This window comes from Hyperoodon ampullatus, assembly GCF_949752795.1.
Source record: "Hyperoodon ampullatus genome assembly, chromosome: 2".
Taxonomy (NCBI): domain Eukaryota; kingdom Metazoa; phylum Chordata; class Mammalia; order Artiodactyla; family Ziphiidae; genus Hyperoodon; species Hyperoodon ampullatus.
In genome coordinates this window covers 10,327,078-10,348,926 of record NC_136915.1, presented here as the reverse complement: position 1 = coordinate 10,348,926, position 21,849 = coordinate 10,327,078, and the positions used below count along the sequence as shown (strand labels likewise).

General features: G+C 39.5%; 1 protein-coding gene across 2 annotated transcripts in view; it reads right to left on the bottom strand.

Moving 5' to 3' along the window:
* The window catches only part of PRDM2 (PR/SET domain 2), a gene marked incomplete at its 3' end in the record, with an annotated part of 80,494 nt that extends 59,533 nt beyond the window's left edge, over nt 1-20,961 (bottom strand). For both annotated transcript variants that reach the window (XM_079697945.1, XM_079697946.1), the window contains exons 1-3: nt 20,881-20,961; nt 8,869-9,021; nt 2,765-2,891 (exon numbers count right to left, since the gene is read on the bottom strand). In XM_079697945.1, coding sequence (XP_079554071.1) covers nt 2,765-2,891; nt 8,869-9,021; nt 20,881-20,889 — 289 coding nt within the window. In that variant the 5' untranslated portion in view covers nt 20,890-20,961. The remainder of the gene's footprint in view (nt 1-2,764; nt 2,892-8,868; nt 9,022-20,880) is intronic.
* Between the last annotated feature and the right edge of the window lie 888 nt (nt 20,962-21,849).

Below are 21,849 nucleotides of genomic sequence, written 5' to 3'. Positions count from 1 at the left end.
TTATTGAGGGCCTGTTCCATGCCAACCATCTAGGCCCTGATCAGTAACTTACTGATTTAATGTTTGTCTCCCCCACTAGACTACAGGCGCCAGGAGAAAAGTTACTGCCGCTTTTTTGCTCACCATTGTCCTGTACGACCTAGCAGAGCACCTGGCACATGGCAGGGGCTTAACAAACATTAGTTCAATGAATGACTGAGAGACAGACAGAGGCAGAGAGATAGAGACACAGAGGGAGAGAGAAGAGGAGGGGTCACACTTTGTATGCAAAGGAATCAGGGCTTTCCACTGCCCAGAACACGCCGCATGATCCACCAGCGATCTGATGAATTCTGAAAGGCACCACATGCAATGCACAGCTGTAGGCACAGCAGCTGTCATGCAAAGGATCAGAGGCCCAGAACCATGAAGAATTCAGCCCTTTGTTTCTCTCTGCCTGCCTCCTAACCAAAATGAAGTTAGGTCCACTGTCAATCTACCTGTCAGCTGCACGTCTTCAACATCTGGCTTTCAGAAACACTAAATTAATATTGCTACTGAATGAAATTTATGTTGATTTATTCTCTGACATCACTGCCTGAAAAGATATTTAAATGTCTGAGGTCACACATAAGACCTAAACAGAACCAAGTTAGCATAAAAAGTTCTCCATTTCAGGTCTTTGTAAGCTATAAATTAGCTTTCACAGAGTATTTAATTTAAAAACAAAAAAGGTCTATTTAAACTTTAGATCATAAAGAGCAAACACAGCTCCTTACCAATAAGCTATTCAAAACAGATTGTTAAGTTCTGAGAGGGAGCCTCACGTAAGTACTTTAACTAAAACTTAAGATTCAGTCGGTTATACACAGCTCGGAGTAGTTATAAATAACAGGATAATAAGAAATATAAACTACTTAACTCAATGCAAAACCCCAGCAATATGGGCAGGTATAAAAACGAAGATGTGTAAGTTCATGTACCACTAATAAAACTTATTTTCAGTTTTTTCCTCCACATTCAAATTAAAAAAAATTAAGGAATAAATAAAAATCTATGAAATGTTCTAAACATGCACACCAAAGTACGCTTAACAGAGAAAGCATTAGGATGAAGTTGCTATTAACCTATTAACCTATGACTATATTTAAATATATGAGTTATGCTTAGTAACAGAGTAAAGATCCGCTGCCCTCCAAACTCCAGCCCCTGCAAATCACAGCTTACATAGAAAGGCTGGTGACATTAGTTATACACAAAGTGAACACTAAATAAAGGAACAATTTAAATTATGTGAAGAGTTTGCAAACAATTATGCGTTAAGCCTAACGGCAACAAAAATCTCAAACCTCAAAACAGTAAACAACAACAAAAGCAAACAAACAAAAAACACCTGGCAATTTTCTAGACCCTGATCATCTGATTCATGATCAAAGCATTTAATGACCTAAAACTGACGAAATCGAGTTAGATAAACAGCGAACATGTATTCAGTAAAAGGCCTAACAAACTCCCTTGGATGGATTATTGATTATACCGTAAAATACAAAGAATATGTAATGGAAAAATCAGAATAGACTTTTTTAACTTCTTGCCTACATTTTTAAATGTTACTTTTACATTTTTCCAAAATCAAGTTTACATTATGATTTTATTTACAGTATGACTTCCACAATTCACTTTGCAGTGTTCTAAGTAAAGGCTGGACTCAAGTTCAGATGGCTACAAACATTTATTTAAGACTTAAGGCGGGCAAAAAAAAGAAAAAAGCAGATTTATATTAGTAAGAAACTACCATACCCCTCGCCTTGGCATATAGTCAAACAGGGCTCTACGAAAGATTCACTAATTAATATTAAAATTCTTCATTAAAAGAAAACAAAACAAAACAAACAACGTGGAGAACGCCAGCTGGAAATATGATATATCCAACCAAACTATTTTCCTCCCAGAAATTATCCCCTGCCTTCTGTAAGTGTGACTACACTTTACCTTTTGTTTGAAAACATTATAAAACAAAATAAAACTGCTGGAGTTGAGTCAAAAGTAACAGCACACCGTTCAACTTCCATTTTGTTAATGGCCTAATTTTAAAAAGATCTGCGCTGAAACCTTCGCCAGCCGCGAGTGTTGCAATCGTGTGCAGCGCAGTCTTGCGTGGCGTGGAGTGGCCCAGGGCCCGGCCCGGGGAGGAGTGGGGCGGCCGGATGGCAGGGCCCGACCTGGGCGGAGCGGCAGTGTACGGCCCGGCCGGCTCTCCCTGCCCCGGGAGGCCAGTGCATCGGCCGCAGCGCGTCCGGCCCTCCCGCACAGTCCGGGCGGATGGACACGAAGCCGCCGAATCTGCGGACCTGGAAATGTCACTCTCGGAACACATTTTATGACGCATTGCTGGCGAACAGCACAAAAAGCTAAGAATATACCGGGCGTGTAGTGTACGGCTCTGGAGAGACCGACCGCCGCTCCCACCCGCAAGTCCAGAGACCTGCGCTGTGGGCAAGGGAAGTGACAACTGGCCTCGGGCCCCCCGCGGTGCGCGTCCGCTCACTTTTCCGCGCCCGGCTCCTCCACCCCAAGTTAGAAAAGAGCTCGAGCGCGGCGTCCGGCGCCGTGATTCAGCAACGCCGGGGGGGGAGGGGGGAACTGCACGCGGGGGGGGAGGGTGCGCGGGGGAGGGTTGGCACCGGGTCCGGAAAAGGTCACTGAGAGCTGCGGGTGCTGCCCGAGCCCGGATTCGGCCCGGGCCGGGCAGCCGCGGGGAGCAGGGGCGGCGGCGGGCTCCTACCTTTCCTGCTTTTCGGGGAGCTCCTCTTGCTCCGGGCGCTGGCTCGCTCTTCCTCAATCGCAGCTGCTATCTCGGGGTTGTCTTCCCCATTGTACCAGACCAGGAGCTCCTCGCCCGGCGCGATTGGCTGCGGGGAGAGAAGAGACAGGCGCCGGGCCAATCAGAGCGACGGTTGTTGGCGGGGCGGGGCGGGGCAGGCGGGCGGCGCTCCCAGCCGGGCCGCCCGAGGCCAGCCCGGCAGGAAGAGCTCCTCCGCCTCGGCGGCCGCGGGCCGGGCGACGCGGGAAGGGACCCTCTGCTGGAGGGAGGACCTCACTTCCCGGCCGCCTCCTCCCCGGAGTGCGTCCGGTGGATGTCGGGATCTGATAGGATCGCTTTAAACTTAAAACTGCCATATGTTCCGGAATCTTACTGTTGGAAGCCTCACAACTATCCACGCAGAAGGAAAAATAAGCCACGGAACCTCAATGTCCACGAAACCTAAGCTGATGAGAAAATTAAAGCATAATTTAAAACACCCTGGCAGTTTGGAAGACGTGATGAAAGCTAATTATCAGCGCAGGTTTCAGAGTCCAAGAGCAAGTTAAGCATGATAAGACCTACATGCCAGTGCACATTTATAATGCACCGCTAATTATATCACGGAAATGCTAAAAGAAGAGGCGGTGCTGAGGACGCGAGCGTCCTGGCAGTGTATTGTCTCTGCTCTGCTGCCAACCTGCTCCGGTCCTTGGAGAATTCACTGCCTTGCCCTCTGTACTACACCTCGAGTCTACAGGACAACTTTTAAATTTAGAAAGAAATGCCTAAAAATACCTCACGTGTCATGCTCCTAAAACATGAATTCTTAACAGTCATGTACCCCACCACCATGCTGATTATACCTAGAGGACAAGATCGTGAAGAAAAAATATACTGAGTGGAAAGATTACACTCCTAAGTAACATTGAAGGAAATGGCTTATTGGTTTCTCTCACAATGACTCATCTGTTCAAAAAGTTCCAAGAGTATGAACACAAGTAAAATTCCACCTAAAACCCAGTGAATAAAATAAAAATCCATGAGTCCATACTGATATGAATGAATGAAGAAATGAATGAATGAATGGACAAGTAAATAAATAAGAAGGAGAGCCCTTCCTATAGTAGATCCCAACTAATTAATGAAAAAGAAATAACGGAATTAGAAAATCACAACTGGACAATCATCACAGATTAATAACTGATTTAGGCAAGAATCACCAATGGATGCTAAAACTAGTAGATTAAAGTTTGAGGAATAACAAAATATTTGCATGGTCTCAAAATATCTCCCCATAAAACATCTATTAATGACAAAGAGAAAAACAGTACCTTTATAATAAGACCAGTCAACATCATATGCCTCCTGATATGATGCACAGAAAATACAGCATCACTTCTGGAGATGAAGTGAAGCATCACTTCTGCTGAAAATGCATAAATGCAATTGAATCATGATGAAACTTAAGAGAAGGCCAAACTGTGGGACATTCTACAAAAATTACTGATCAGTTCTCTCAAAACTGAAATGTTATAAAAGACAAAGACTGAGGTGCTATACAAACTAAGGAGACCGATGAGACATCACAACTGAATGCAATGGAGTTTTCTTTGCCTAAAAGGACATGATTGGAACTGACAGAATTTGAATAAAGTGTATAGATTAGCTTATAAAACACTGTGCCAGTGTGAGCTTCTTGATTTTGATCGCTGCACTATAGTTATGGAAAAGGATACCCTTGTTTTAGGGGCAGGAAGAATTCCATCTAAGATGTCCATTTAGAAACAACCTAGTTCTTCACTTCAACATACCTTCTAGTCTAGATAAAGTCTTTGAAAGTAAATATTATTTTGTTTCATTCTCTGCAGAACTCAATGTTTATATAGTCCAAATTTTTAAATATTCTAAATTCTTTAAGATAAAAGAACAAGCCACTGTTTCCTTTGTTCCTCCAAGGATGGCTAAAACCTGCCATTTTTTAATCTTTAAACCAATGTATTATTTCCCTTCTTGAATCAGTTACACCTAAAAAAAAAAAAAAAAAACTTAATCTAACGTATAAAATCTTAATGAGTTAAAATAGCCATTACAGATGCCTTTTGGCACTCTTATGAGCTAACCTGTTTTTGTTGAAGGAATGAGCTTCTTTATTTAAGTAAATTATTTCTAGCTCCAAATGTATATATAGTATGCTTCTTCTCTATGTTTTTGTTACAAGTCACATATTTATGAAATGGTGGTATCATATAATACTTGAAATGATTAGGGTTTGCAGAGATATGTAAAGTCTTAAATAAAACAAAAGTAAAAAAAGAACATGCAAAGGAGTGAGGGAAAGTATATTCCCCATTTCTTCCGAAACCAAACAGCATAACCAGCACACTGGCTAGAAGAACCTACTGGACACCTTCGAGATTCCTCCCCGACTCAGCCTAAGCGTCTACGTTCATTCCACTCTAACCTTGTGCAGAGGACTAACTGTACTAGCAACAGGGTGAAGTTAAATATCAGCACAAACTCTCTACTTAGGAGGGTACAATTTTGTTGTTGCAAAAACCACAAAACACCCCAGTATCTGTTTTTACCTCAAATCTAATATACAATTTCTAAATGGTTGTTAATGAACTAAATAGCTATAGCTAGATTAGGAGCAACCTGATTTGTTAGCTACTGAACAACCTTCAAAATTGTTAGCAACTGAGATGATCATTACATTATTGAGCTATGTACTTCCCAACTTTCTATTAAAACAGTTACACAAATAACAGGGCTTTATGAAGAGGAAAATAATACATCTTTTAAAATCAACGACTGCTTCTGTACTGTAGTTTTTTCTTCTGCACTGCTTAGCGCATTTAAGATTTTGTTAAGTCAAATTTCAGAAGAAAAGAAAATGTATGTCCTTAAACACAGGAAATATAAACCCACATTAAAAGAAATAAAGTCAAAAGTCCAAACAACCTTTTTTTAAATATATTTTGATATTTAACAAAAAACAACAGGAAGACTTTAAACTCTTCCCTTTGGGCTCTGACAGGCTTATAGAATGAAGCACTCTCTCTTCTCTAAATATCAGTAAATATAAACTTGAAATTTTACCAGACCAATTAGGTACAGGCAAGGGTTGCCATAAATATTCCTGACACTAGGTCAAATTAAGAGAAATACTCCAGAATTATGAGAACGCACAAAGCATTCCACGCTTACCCACCTACCATCTATCCCCCAGCATGATCTTTTAAAAGTCACGGGTCAGACAGCTTCAATTCTCAAATGGGTGAACTGAAGACTAAAACTCATACGTTTCCCTACAGGCCAGTAGGCCCCCTGATCTAGCCCCTGCCCACCTCACCAGCCTCATTCACCACCTCTCCTTGCTCTAGCCAAACCAGCCTTTGTTCTATTCCTTTAAAAACAAACAAACAAACAAAAAACCCCCCAAAATCTAGCTTATTCCCACTTCAATACCTTTGCTTCTACCAGCGCCCCTCTTCCTGAACTGCTCTTCCAGCAGAGATCTTCGAGTGGCTGGCTCCTTCCCATGCCAGTGGGGGAAGGGAAGAGGTGTCCCCATGTCTTGTCTTCCCTGACCTACCACAGCTAAAGCAGCCCTCCCCCTACCTGGACAATCTAACACATTTTATTGTCTTCAGTGCACTTATCACTATCTGAAATTATTTTGTTTACTTATTCACTTGTTTATTACCTGCCACCTCCCCCATAAACTGGAAGCTCCATGAGACCAGAGACCTTGTCTGTTCTGTTCACTACTATAGGAGAATACCTGGTACATAGCAGACACTCAGTTTTTGCTTAACTAATAAATAGATGAATGAATGGAGAGCAAGCTAACAATTAACCTTCAGGAATTTAAAACAGTTTTTAATCATATTACAAACAAAACCATGTGATTACCTAGATTATAGGTGAGAAGGTGATACAGAACATCACATGTAATTTATTTACAAAACCTAACCCACAGAAAGCTTAACCTAGAAGAATATAATCACAAGTAAGGAATCTGAAAGGCCATACGTACTTGAGCAAACATCAAAGGTCAGTATTGGGGGAGGTCTGCAAAGATCAGAGCTATGTTACCTCCAACAAAGAAAGGTAAAAATAATAGTAGTAGTACTTTGAGTACTTAGGTTAGACTAGAAACTCTTCACAGAATCTTACACATATTGGTTTGTTTAATTTTCACAACTGTATTATTAATTTTTACTATTACTTCCATTTTTACAGATGAGAAAACTAAGACAGAGGGTGTAACTTCTCATGGTCACACATCTCGAAGCCAAAATTTGCTCACAAGGCAGTCTGCTCCAGAGTCCCCAGCCCTAACCATGACACTACACTGCGTTGCCAAAAATAACAGCTATCATTTATGTAGCACTTACTAGGTGCTAGAAATCTACCCACAATCACCCATGATAACCATATGAGGTCAACCCTATAATTACCTGTATCTTACAAATAAGGAAACTGAGGCACAGGAAAGTGACTTGCCTAAAGTTACGCAGCTAGTAAAATCACAATGACCTGCCTTGGGTCACACAGCAAGCCAGGATTTAATCCAGGAGTCTGGCTCCAGAGTTCACTCCCAAACACTATTTCTCTCTTGCTTCTCAACGGTTCTCGGCTTTGCTATCAGAGATGAACACATCTTAACTTGAGGTCTGATGAAAGAACTGCCAAGTGCCCCAGTATCTCCCTGGGCTTCCTCTGCCCTGGAACCTCATTCCTACTCCCTCAGGTGTCTCATATGCCTCCCCTCGCTGGTACTTCATCTCCACCAGAATTCTGCCTCACTGATTCAACCAGATGTAACTCTCACTTTAAATTAATTTGAGAACAGAATGAATTCTTGAATCAAATTTTGAATCCAATTTCAAACTCCAGTGTAACAAAGTTGTACAGTAATGCCTGCCAGAAAATCATGCTATTACAATCCAGCAGAAAGAAGGTTATAGAGGTTTTAAATGAGGAAGTACCACAAAAGAAAATATTTCCTACAGGAATTGAAAGCAAGGACGTGGGTTTATATGAGGTAAAGGGCAATCCAACTGCCTAAAGATGACAGGGAAAAATACAAAGGAAAGTTAAACAGCTATAAGCTAAGTTAACTTCCAAAAGTCCTAGTGCTACACACAGACAAAACTCAGCATGCTACAAAGCTGACCAACATCTTAAATGTTTGTTCATCAAGAGTTTTCACCTACATGGAGATAATTTTTTTCATGGACTGTCCCCCAGTCTATGACATTTTTAATGGAAGTAAGTGAATAAGGAAAAATCTGCCTTACAGCAACTTTAGCAAACATACCTATTCCAAAAAGCAAAAAGGAACAATCATCTATCTTTAGAGCCTCAAGACTCTGCCTTAGAGAACACTTCCCTGCAGGATGAGTGCAGATTTGCCTTCCAGAACATGAAAACGAGGGAGACAGATGTGGGCTTGCTTGTTGCAGATGTAACAACGCTTACTACTTCGACCTTCCCTGAATGTACTCGGTGACCTCTGACCTCACCACAATCCAAAAAATGATTTTCCTCTTCTTTACATTACTTGTTGATTTTCCTCAACAATTAATGTCTCCAAATAAAAATCTGGCAGAAGTAAGAAACATGTTCTGTGTAATTTCCATTCTGAATAAAATTTAGGGAAAAGAAAAGCTAATCCAAAGCTACACTATACTGAAGACTAAGAATGTGTTTTCAGTTAACACAGAACCGCCAGAGCTATCGAGAGTTTCTTACAGTTAGATAAGTTGGGCAGTCAGACAGTTCCCAATGCATCTGTATCTTAAGAGGAGGGAAGTAGCTGCCACATGCTTAACTCATCAGTATCTATAAAGATGCCGTATGTAATTACTTAACACGATCTTCCTGCTTTAGTGCCCTTCCTCACACGAAGCAGTGGCAACTGTATATTTAAAACACAGACCTTTCACTGTGTCGAAGAACCACTTTCAAATAGAACCCTTTCAAGGTCTGCAAAGTCACTCCCCACGGTCACGACTGAGGACAGCGTTTGCAGAAACGCATGCAGAGTACCGGCCGGCTAATTCTAACACTCTTACCTTTAAAGTTTTATAGTAAATGGCCCTGTTGATTTCCAGTGGAAATAAATTTTGCTCTTCTCCTGAGCAAGCCCAATTCACATAGCGCAGCCAGTTCCCCTTCTCTGGATCGGTGGCATCAATGCACATCCACCCCAAATTTGGGTAATACACCTTGGGAGGGGGAAAAACACATTTTGTTAAAATATCGTTTAAAGGTTTCCATTTTCAACTTCTAAGACAGTTCTTGCTCATTATACGCAAATACTCTATAAAGCATTTCACGGAAACACAATAAATAAGCAACAGAAAAAAGGAAAATAAAGATGGAAACTGAGATCCAAAATTGTATAATCCTCACTAGTTATTTTTCTAGTTGGGTGTAATTTTTTTCTCCTAAACTTCAAGTGCTGTAAGGAAATGTGCTTGATGATCTCCAAATGCTTCGCAAACACGAACACAAAGACGAGTGACAGCTCTGCCCTCTCCAGGGTAACAGAGAAGAGTGAGCCCGCAGCGGTGCTCCACAGCACCCGCATGCCCTGAGCTTTCTGGGCTGTTCTGCAAGTCGAGTGTGGAGGCCCAGTCCTGCTGGGGTTCACAGCTCAGCGGGTGCCTTTACTGCAGGGCTGACAGAAACTTCAGTAAGTGAACAGGCAGTGTGAACCTCCACGTGGGTGACAGGGTATGATGCTTTTGCAAACTCCGCTGACCTTAAAACCTTCTCTATCCAGAGCAGGAAATATCGGTGTCCTTCCGAAACAAGACCAAAAACCCGACCCCTCTTTGAGGAGTCAGATCAACTCTACTCTTGCAAGAAGCTTCCCCTGATCATCCTCTCTCAGTCAGTTCCTCCTCCCAGATGCTTCCAGCATTCATTCCTTCATCTTAAAGACAATCTACTGAGCAGCTATTTTTAACTTTCTTTGTATATACATACATAGATTTATCTAGGTTTTACTTCCCCAAAATTAAACTGTAAAACACTTGATTAGGCACTGAAATAGAACTGCAGAATCAACTGGTGACAGTCCTGTCAAAAACATAGCAAAAGGAATGAGTCTTTTACTTTCGCTTTTGGAAGAAAGGAGAGAATCTTGATGCTTCTGTTTCTTCCCTACACATACACAGCCAAGACTCCCACCACTCATTTCTTCTTTTCTCTCCTACCCACATTAAACACTGTTGTTTGCTGCAGCTTTCCTGCAGGAACAAAGCCCCCACTCTCAGCTCCTCTGGGCATGCCTGTGTCTCCCAGCCTGTGACTGCCAGGGCAGTGCCCACCTTCCTAGCCACGAACCACACTTTCTTCCTGCTGAGTTAGATATCTGACATAATGCTACATGCTTTCTGTATTATCTCATTTAACCTTATGCATCAGGTTCATTATTATCCCTTTTTTGTAACGTGGAAATTAAGGATCAAAGATTAAATGCCTTTCCCAAAGTCACTCACTTAATCAGTAGTAAAGATGGGCTTAATCCCAGCTCTGCTTGACCTCTACTTAACAGTGCCTTCCTTGACCACCCTAGCTAAAGCTGCGAATCCTTCGCTGCCCATCAGCACCTCCAGTCATCTCCCCGATTTATTTTTCTTCATGGTACTTGTGCTCTTTTAAAGTGTGGGATCATCTACTTACTTACTTATTTCGTGACTATCTCCCCACACCAGAGCACTGGCTCCGTGAGAAGACATTTCAGTCTTTTCATTCACTGCAGTAACTCCAAAACCCTGACCAGCGCCTGGCAGAGAGTAGGCTCTCAATAAATAACTATGAAATTAATGAAATGATATACGAACGTATAACTGTCATCCTTTAATGAGCACCTACTATGTGACAGGTGCCATGCTAGAAAGTGCTTTGCGGTTACTCTATTTAGTCACCACGAAGTGTCAATATTTTCACTATCCCGTTAAGTACCCACAGTGAGTTTATTCAAAAACTGGTTGTTTACTAAAATACCTATCTGCACCATTCTAAAAAGAGGTTATTCATGTCACACTTGACTCCTTTTCAAACTCACTGTCACACTCACCCTCAGCTTGTACACATGCAAGCACGCGCAGACACGCTCCTCTCCCTTTAAAACAAAGCGAAAGTGCAGCCCCACATGGTATATTAGGAAGAGACAGAATCACAGTACAAAATTTAAACTTTCCACACCAAAATAACTTAAGCTACTTTACATTAAAATGTTTAAGAGATATTTTTGCCCTGTTTGCCAGCATGATAAAATAAGGAAAATGGAGTAGTCAGTTGGTCTTTTAACAGTGTCAGTCCATATTAGTTACTTTTTATTAACTTAGGAATAAAAAGTCTTGTTTGGATTTATCACCATAGATAGCAGAGTCCCACTCACTCCCCACGCATATACTGACACAGCTACAGACAAACGCAGAGATGGTGCTGGAAAATCCCACACAGTTAAAGGCAGCTGGAGAGAGGCATCAAGTCTACAGGCCAACTGGAGAACAATAATAAGGCTGTGCTGAAATTTCCTGGCTCCCAGGTCAATAAAGACCTTTGCAAAGAGCAAGGTGTTCCACTTGAGTGAAGTATTTATGTACAGCTCGTTTTGTTACAAAAGAGACTAAGGCATCTACTAAGTCATGCTTAAACTAAAATACTTAGTTTTATATAAAAAGATGAACAATTCAATTTTTTTACAATGTGCAAACAATTAATTCACAAAGGGATACCCATGGCCAAAACCTCGCAGAAAAAAAATCAAATTTACCTAATGATCAAAAATAACTCCAAATTAAGTAATGTTTTTACCTGTCAAACTGGTAAAAATTGTTTTTTAAAGTGAAAAAAAAAAAAAAAACAGGATTAGAAAGCAGACATTCCCCCAAAATGCTAACCAGAGAATAAATTGGTTTAATTTTTTCTGGAGGGAATTAAGAAATATTGACCAAAGAACTTTAAGATGTACACACACTTTAACCAGCATATACACTTGTAGGAATTTATTCTCATGAGATGACTGGGCAATCATATCATGATGTATGTACGACGATGTCCACAGCAGCGTGGTTTACCACAGACTGTTTCTAATTCATTGCTAAATGGAGACCACCACAGATTAGCTCAGTATGACAATCCAGGCATATAGTGGAATACTAAGCAGACCTTAAAAAATACTGTTGTATGAATGACTGACTCACGTGGAAACCTGTATTTTCTGTTATCTTTGTACTCCTTAAGAATTTTTTCAGTAAATACACATTATCTCTATAATTAGGAGAAAACAAAGATAACCAGAAGTTGTGGAAATATACTTATCAGTACAAAAGTCATAATACACTGATGATTGAACAAAGCCATTTATATGAAGTATGGCTTAGATGATACCATTTTTGTTTTAAACATATTAATATATGAAGAGAAAAATAACCTGAAACTTAAATACGTGACTATGTTAATAATGGTTTTCTCGGAGAAGTGGGATTATTCATAATTTTTATTTTCTTCTGCCCATCTGAATTTTCTACCTTTCCTCCAGTGATTTAGTATAATCTCTAAGTAAAAAAAGGGAAGTGGGTGGGGAGAATGAATGAAAACCCAAGTCTGAAGGAAGGCAGCCAAGATCTGCTGAATGCTAGGCTCACAGCCCCCATCCTCTTCCCATCATCATCATCATCACACATACAAAGTTCTTTAAAAATATGTAGCTTTCTCACTTTTATTGAGAGTCAAACCTTGTAATTAGGAACTGGGATGAAAGCGTGTTTTCATACAATTCCTACCTCAGTTGGTCAAACTTTGGTTTCCAGTCAGAATTAACTTCAGTGACTGACACAAAGGACCTATCTTTTAAAATGTGACAGAATTTTGCTTAATGTAAGTACAAATTACTAGACGGCACACGTACCGTAACACCACAAGGCTCGGGTAGTGGAAAGACAGGGAGAATCGGAATCCCTTCCTTTCGGGCAGAGACAATGCAAAGGCAGGTAAAACTCCCAGCCCAGCTCAAACTCAACAATGATGCATAACAAGTCTATTTCCAAATCTTGATAATGACTAAGAAATACTCAGCTGACTTGATCCCAAGGAGAAATCCTTCCATATAATCAATAATTTTTCCTCTATAAACAGTCCCTTTTAACAAAGGAAGGGTACCTGATTATGTACTATTATAAAATAATTTTTACAAGGTAACTTTCAAATGGAAATTCCCTGTTTGGAGAGAAAGAATTGAAGGAAGGGAAGCCCCTCTACGCCAAGCACTGGGCTAGATGCTCCACGTGTTATTTTATTTAACCTTTACAAGAACCCTATGACATAGTATTAAGTCCCTTTTATACATGAGGACGCTAGGGAAAGACGATTAGCTTGACTAGAGCTCTGAAGTCACTGAGAGTCAGAGCCAGGATTCGAACCTGCTTCCCACATTTACTGCTTCATTTCTCTCTTTCCAACCCCCTCCTCCCATCCTTAACCTCCCCTGGGGTCATCCGGGCCTAACCTCCTTCCCCCCCCCCGCCAACCCCGCTACCACTAAACAAAGACTAGGTCTTAACTCACTGTCAAACGGAATGTAATTTTCACACCACCCAATTTCAATTCAATTTAATCCAATCACTTCAAAAGCCCTAAAAATAATCTAAATTCACATTTTAGCACACACTCCAATTTAAAAGCACATTCAAAATGATATGCTCCTGACAGACAGAGAAAGGTCTGTACAGAACCAAACTGTTAAACACAGTTATTATTACCTCATGGGTTGGGGGTGAGGGTTTTAACGGATCGTTTACTTGTTATAATATACATGTATTAAATTCAAATTTGCAAATTTAAAAATAACGCTCATTCAATGAACATGAATGTATCATCATTCCAATCCTCAACTGTTTGCCTGAGGTCCTTACCCACTCTCAACGTGCAGTAACCAACCTTCTTTAACAGAAATCACTCCCAGGAATTAAGGCAGAGCAGTGAAGACACCTCCTCACGCTGAGCTAAGTCTTTTACTCATCCAAACCAGTCCCGCCACAGCTAGAGTCTTCAGAAATAAAGCCTTCCGTTGGCAGTTCTCTGGACTTGCCCCTCCACCTGTATGTAGCCTAGAGCTCTAACACACTGTTGATGGACACAGAACCTCCCCTGGAGGTCCAAGCTCCATTCCAGTGGCTCTGGTTTGTCATACTGTCTGAGGTCCCTTCTCATCTCTTTTCTCTGGGGATCTAGCTTGTTGAATTTCCAACATTATGATCATTTTCCACCTTCCCTGTCTGTCCCTGGAAGACAGACAACATCTAATTATATTTCCATGTGTTTAGACTGACAAAAGGAGTAAAGGGGAGACAGGAGGTTCACATCTCCAACCTGTATGGCATTTACCTCCAATGCATTTCCGTAAGTAAATAATAACTCAGTGTGCATTCAGAAGTCAATTCCAGGACTTCCCCCCACACAGTCCTCTAACTTCTTGGTTCAAATTATAGCCCATACTCTAACATTAGAAGAGAATGAAATTCTAAGCAAAAAATAAAGATCAGTAATCTTTAAATATGCAACCATTTTTTTTAAAAAGTGTCTTTATCCTCTACATGATCATTCCAGAGTTTCTCTTTGATGTTCAGGTTCAACTAATATTTACTTATTAGCCAGTCATCCATATCAAGTACTTTCATATACATGATCTCATTTGTAGCCAAACAAATCTATGAGGAGCTTGTTATCCTCATTTAAAAGTAAGGATAAAGGAAAAAAAAAAAAAAGGATAACCTTTTGGAATAAGAGCATTTCAAGGAAAACATTTAATAAAAATTATGTCTTTATAAGATATAAAGAATTGTATTAACACTGCTACCTAGAAAACACTACACCTTCTTGGTCTGTTCACATTCCATTTGTTTTTGAGTTCCAGAATTAGACACCCAGAGGGCTTGTTAAGGACCATAAGACACCACCCTACAGAAGTAACTTTCCAAGAGCTATAGACAAAAATGGATCTTTGGTATCAACCACTTCACTCTTCAGATTGCTTTAGAAAACCAGGGCTTCTTTTAAGAGCTATTCAAAGGCATCACTGTATCTGAAATATTCTGAAGATTTTAGAATAAGGGAAATAAAAAATCTAATAGGTGGTAGCACATTTTACTACAATAAGCCAACCTATAGGTGATTCTAAAATACAAATTTAAAAACTAAACAGCTGGGCCTCTCAAACCTGCAAAGCCCAGTCCCAGAGCCATCATTACCAAACCCCACACTGCCTGACCCTTGACCCTCATTTGACACTACTCTGAGTAAGTTTCATACCTACGACCACACAAATATTTCTGGAAACCCGCACAACAGATGCTCAATAAATGTTGACAGGTTCAAAGTAGGCCCCCCATCAACCTCCACAGGATGAATGAAATAACTCATTCTTAAATGAGAAATTCTAACTCTGGATGACGGATGTTTAAAAATTCCATATAACCCTAGAAATCACAAAAAAAATTTTGTGTATATATGTGCATTTGTATATTTTCTGGGGAGATTTTCAAAAGGGTCCACAACACAAAAAAGAGTAATAATCTCTAGGCTCTGTTGGTGGGAAGAGCACTGAATAGGCAACCCAGAAACCTGGGCTCTAGACCTAACTCCAAAACCGACAGTTTCAGACATTAAGCAGGTCATCTGCACTCATCTCAGATTTCTCATCTGTGGAAAGATTTAGGGTGTTTCTAGTATTCTTTTATTCCACAAACAAAAATCCCCATGGGGTATTGTCAGTAGTCTATACAATACCACAAATGTTATATGGCAAGCTCAGTGCTCCAGAATTGAGGACAGTGCCCAGCACATGGTAAGAGCTTATTAACAAAGAGGGGTTAAATAAGTAAATAAATAAACTCTCAAAGAGAATTTTTTTCTTGCACCATACCAAGCTGCCAATCTAAGTACAAGTTAACTCATTCAAAAAGGTTGCTTAATTCTCTGCACTTCAACGTCCTCACCCTCCTGAAGTTCCTGAGAGAAATATGATTGGTATAGCAGTTTCTATGACAATGAAATCTATGGCTAGCCCACTTTTAAGTACCAAGTTCCAAATCTTTGCACTCCTATTAACCACACAGCTTCACAGTAAACCTAAGACCCCAGACATCACCACACTCACTCCCACTGCTTCTCTTTTTCACACACAGAGACCAGGGCTCAGCAAACTTTCTGTAAAGGGCCAGAAAATATTTTCAGTTTTACAAGCCATATGGTCTCTGTCACAACTGCTCAACTTGGCCACTGTAGGGCAAAAGCAGCCACAGGTAATATGTAAACAAATGAATGTTCTGTGTTCCAACAAAACTTTATTAATGAACTGAAGTTTAAATTTCATATAATTTTCATATGTCACAAAACATTTGATCTTTGTTTAAAATTACTTAAAATTACTTAAAAGCGTAAAGTCCATTCTTAGCTCTCGGACTGTAAAAAAACAGGTGGCAGGTTGGATTTCCCTAGTGATCCAGGTCTTTTACTAGCATACTAGGCATGGTTGAGAGGCTGGAAAGGAGCATTAAGAGCTGAGTGGTACTTTCTGAAAAAAGGTTCTGTAGAATCAGCTGGTTGACTTCTCTGGTCTCATATCTTCTTGCCTCCATTTTTTAATTAGAAATAATTTGAAATTAGAAGAATTGAGATAGTAAAGATCATGAAATGTACTTGTTAATATCTGATCATAACAGTGCTGAATGATAAAAAGTTTGTTTTCACTTCTGAAAAAAATTACATTAAAGTCTTCTCATTATAGAGAAATAAATTCTCTATCAATTTCAGTTGAAATGCAATTCTACTTCTTCCCTCCATCCACCTGACTCAAAATTTGTTGCCTAAATGAATAACATGCAAATGCAAGCAGTGAACTATCAGTTTTCATCTATTAAGAATGGGGGGAAGAAACTATTAAAAACATTAACAGTACTGGTTTTAAAGAGTTAGGAAGGGACTTCCCCAGGAGTCCAGTGGTTAGGACTCCACGCTTCCACTGAAGGGGGCACAGGTTCAATCCCTGGTCGGGGAACTAAAATCCCACATGCCGTCTGGCACGGCCAAAAAACAAAAACAAAAAAACTAGGAAGGAATATTTACTCTTGGTAGCTATGTAAATTAGTACAATCCTTTTGGAGGCCTGTTAGGAAAATTTACCAAAAATTAAAATGTACATAACTTTTGATTTAACTATTATACTTCTAGGAATTTATCTTAAGAAGATAACCAGACGAGTGAACAAAAATGTATATACAGTGAGTTTCATACTTTGAAGAATTGTTTTTATTTTTAATTTTATTGAAATATAGTTGATTTACAATGTTGTATTTTCTGCTGTACAGCAAAGTGATTCAGTTATACATATCTATGTATTCTTTTTCATATTCTTTTCTCTTATGGTTTATCACAGTATATTGAATATAGTTCCCTGTGCTTTACAGTAGGACCTTGTTGTTTATCCATTCTATACTAGCATCTGCTAATCCCAAACTCCCAATCCTTCCCTCCCGAAGAATTGTTAATATCATGAAAAGATTAAAACTACTTAAATGTCCACTGGTTAAACGGTGGAAGGATACAATGGAATTCTAGGTACTATATAAGAAATAATGATGTAGATAAGCATTTGACATGGACACATCCATAACATATTAAGAGAAAAAAGCACATTACAAAATTGCATACATATACTGCTTGATCTCAACTGTATGAAATGTCTATATATGGTGTTTGTATACATACCAGTGTGTGTGAGAGAAAAAAAAACAGAGAGGACAGAGAAGCAGAACTAAAAGAATGCACACCATGATGTTCACTGGTGATTTTTACTGTCTTGTTTATAGTTTTCTGTATTGTTTATATTATTTTACAGTTGAGCATGTATTACCTTTATAATTTAAAAAGGACTTATTAGAAGGTACAACACCAAAAGTGGACCATAATATAAACCACGGACTCTGGGTGATAATGGTGTGTCAACTGCAACAAATGTCCCACTCTGGTAGAAATGTGCATAGTGAGGAAGTTGTGTCTGTAGGGCTCATGGGGGAGATTTCAAAACTCTTTGTACTTTCTGCTCAATTTTCCTATGAACCTTAAACTCTCTAAAAAGTAAAGACTGGGCTTCCCTGGTGGCGCAGTGGTTGAGAGTCCGCCTGCCGATGCAGGGGACGCGGGTTCGTGCCCCGGTCCGGGAAGATCCCACATGCCGCGGAGCGGCTGGGCCCGTGAGCCATGGCCGCTGAGCCTGCGCGTCCGGAGCCTGTGCTCCGCAACGGGAGAGGCCACAACAGTGAGAGGCCCGCGTACCGCAAAAAAAAATAAATAAAGGCTAATTTTTTTAAAAAAAGACTTATTAAAACATGCAAACAATTCAAAAGTTCTGTTCATCAGAAGCAAGTTTAGCCCCATGGAAGTGTACGTGAAGGGCTTTTACCAGAAGTGGCTTTAAAATACTGCACATTGCTCAGGGTGTGTGTGCGCGTTTTTGTTTTTTTGTGTTTTTGTGTTTTTTTCAGGGGGAGGGGAGTTGAGAGCAGTATTACGTGAAGTCCAGCCTTCAGCCTGCCAGCAATTCCCCACCAGGAACTGACCAAAGACTGCTCTCCTCTTTCCAGAACCTGACTGTTTTGTGCATTCACCCTGAGGATACTCTACTGTTTCTCTCGTTATTTTTGATTTAATAGAATGCTTTCAGTGAAAACTTAGAGGACTTAAGACTGTGTTAGATAATAAGGGGCTCAAGAAAAGCAATTTAACACTTTCTTTCAGATTAGCTTTAAAATGGAGTTTTAGCTGAGGCAAAAGACCAGGCTGCAAAAAGATAAACTGGCCTTAAGGGGCTTTAATGGGAAGAACAAATGCCAAGATGAGATTTTAATGATAAGCAGTTTCTGTTACATTAATTGGGGGCATTCTGTTGCAACTCTGAAGATAAGACCAAGGTTGGAATAAGTTAATGGGGAAACACTAAATTTTACCTGGATTTTTATTTTCTTCTTTATAAGAAATATGTACATTATAATTTACGCTTCCTATACTTTGCCAAATACATACCTCCACATGTGTATGTCATATATATCTACTTTTATTTTAACATAGCAAAAGGCTTAAAGGTTTCTGCATGGAATATATACCTCAGAGTTGAAACTATCTGAATGACAGCCAGATTTTTTTTTTTTTAATTGCGGGGAGGAAAAGCCAGCCTTGATAAGAACTAAATGTTTAAACCTGACTAACAAGAATTGGCAATGTCATAAGGATTACCAAACTGTGGCAGTACATAAGTAGAAGCATCTTAAATTAACAGTGGGATGCTAACAAGTTTATAGGAAAAATCGAATCTCTAATACATCATGGCTCCAAATTATAATTTTCACCAAGCTACTATGAATTCATACTCTGTATGAATTTCAATACAAATGAAGCTTAATTTACAAAAGGCACTGTTAATAATTTATACAATATGCCCAACAATATCAAATTGTTATGCCGAGTACAACAGGTACCATAAACTTAGGTTTACTATTAATGACATTTGTTCAACCTTAGATACACACAGAACTAGAGTAAGCATTTCCTGGTTCCCTGACATATCCTAACTAGGATTAACGCTAACCTGGTAGAGCATATTTGTTGGTTTCACTTGGGAAACTTCTAAGATTAAAAACGCTGTTTATTTGGGAATATAATTTTGTGGTCAAGACAATTTTAAGCGTTCAGGCATTATCTTGAGTAATTTTTTTTTTTTGGCTGGGCAGTTTCTCTACAAATACGGCACTCTTTTCACTCAAAAGTTGTGAAATAACACAAAGTAATCACTCCCTTGATAAATGGTCATTTCCTAAGTCCCCTTGGGTTAACTGTCACTAGTTTTATTATAAGGGATTCAAAGAAACTCTCAAAACTAGAGAAATTACTCAGAATTTTCAAGGCAAGGAACACTGTTCATAGCACTGAGAAAAATAGCAACATACCTCCAACGGACAAATGCCACAGAACTTCTTGATGGAAAGTGTCCAGACATTTCCTAGGCGTATTTTATTTTTAGACTTTTATATGTTTACATATGAAACAGATGTGATTCAATCTAAGACAATCTGAAAGAAATGCTTTTCCTTACCATCAAAAAATTTCACTTGCTTTAAAAAGGAGTCACACCATTGAGTTCTACAAGAACATGAGGAGCTTCCCGAGGGCACCTGATCTGAATTAAATTCAACAGAAATGCTGAATTCACAGGCAACTCTCCAGGAAACAACAAGATATTTTATCTTTACAGCTTTCTTAATGAGATTATTTTTTATTCTCCCCACTTTTAAATTGAGGGTTTTAGGGCCCAGAGGTTAAGTGCCCTGCCCAAAGTTACAAAGGCGGGATGTGAACCCAGGCAAGCCAATGAAACATTTTTAACCCCCGCACTGCCAGGCAGGAGACGTGGGTTCTGGTTCTGCACTGACAACACTCTCAACACGTGGACCCCACAAGGAGGAGTTGCTCCCTCTGCTCTGGATGGCTTCCCTGAGTACGGAGTGTGCGAACGCTCCCTCTTCTAGGACTGTTGTGAGAACGTGAAATGAACAGAATGAAAGCCTTTCTAAAAGTCCAAAGCACTATATAAATATACCGTGTGCTAAATATGTCCAACTCTGAATGTTCCAGCAACACAGAGATTAGTTTCTAAAATACGGAGAAGACCCTAACAATGCTGTATTTGTGGCCACCTTCGAGTGTCTTTTACGGTATCTGTCTGCAAGCCTGTAAAGTGGCAGACCAAAGTCCTGGCTGCAAAGTCCTGAACAAGGCAAATAAAGAGTCAATTTGACATTTATTGTTGAGGACAGCCAAGCACTTTCAAAATACAAATGTAAAATCAGTCTGTATCTAAGGAACCACATTTTCTCTCTAACAAAAATATTCTTGATTTTAAAGGACATATTAAGATGATTATTTTAATTTCAGAATGTCAAATCCTAAGAGAATAGAATGATATCTTTAAAAATGTACAGAACTCTGTTAAACAAAGGACCAGAATTATTTCTTACCTCCCACATGTATACATTATTCTTAACCTGAGATCTTTTTTTCTTATCACCAACAAATGGCCCAAACTTTTTGCCTTTTAAAATTGGCTTAGTGGCCCAGACACCTAGAAAATAAAACCAATATTTTCATAATGTACTGTGGTTATTTTAAAGACTAAAGCATTAAAAGCAATTCAGTTTCACAAAATACTTAAAAGGCTAGATAGCCTAAAAGCAAGACAATGTTAAATTAATCCAGATCACGCAAAATCAAATTAAATCAAGTATTCAATGGGGATATTTATTTTTCTTCTTTATATTCTTCCGTATTTTCCTAATAGCCTGCAAAGAACCTATACTGTTTTACAAGTAGGAGAGATTATTTTATATTTGCCTGTTTTTAATTTTTACATGTAAAACTACCCAGACAGCATAATCACAAACACTTGGAGAAGAGCAAAATCACAACAATTAAAAGAGAAAAAAATATTGGAATGTAGTAAAACTACAAATAAATTTTAAGTTCTTCTTTCTACTTTTCTACAGATTTCAAGTTGTCTCCAATGAACATAAGTTGCTTTTATAAAGGGCTAGAAATAGAAACATAGTTTCGAATAAATATTTTTGAAGTTTGTTTGCTCAAAGTGGAAAACGCTCTCCTCTCTCTGTTTCCTGAAAACTTGAACAACTCACTTTTCAGATTTTCAAGCAACTCAGATTTATGCTGCTTTGTGGTATTCTCAGGGGTACTTCTATTTTCTCCACACTGACCATAAGGCAAACAAACAAGATGCAGAAGCAGTGGATAAAATGGCAGGAGATGCCCTGGAGTCAAGGGAACCAGCGCCAGGGTGACTCTTATTGTGAACAGGTTCCGTCACCTTCTGGCCTCAGGTACCTCACCTACAGATGGAGGCTGTGGTCTCAGCCAGTCCTGCCCAGCTACAATGAACTAATTCCACTGCCTGTAAGTCTGCTACGAATCCCATT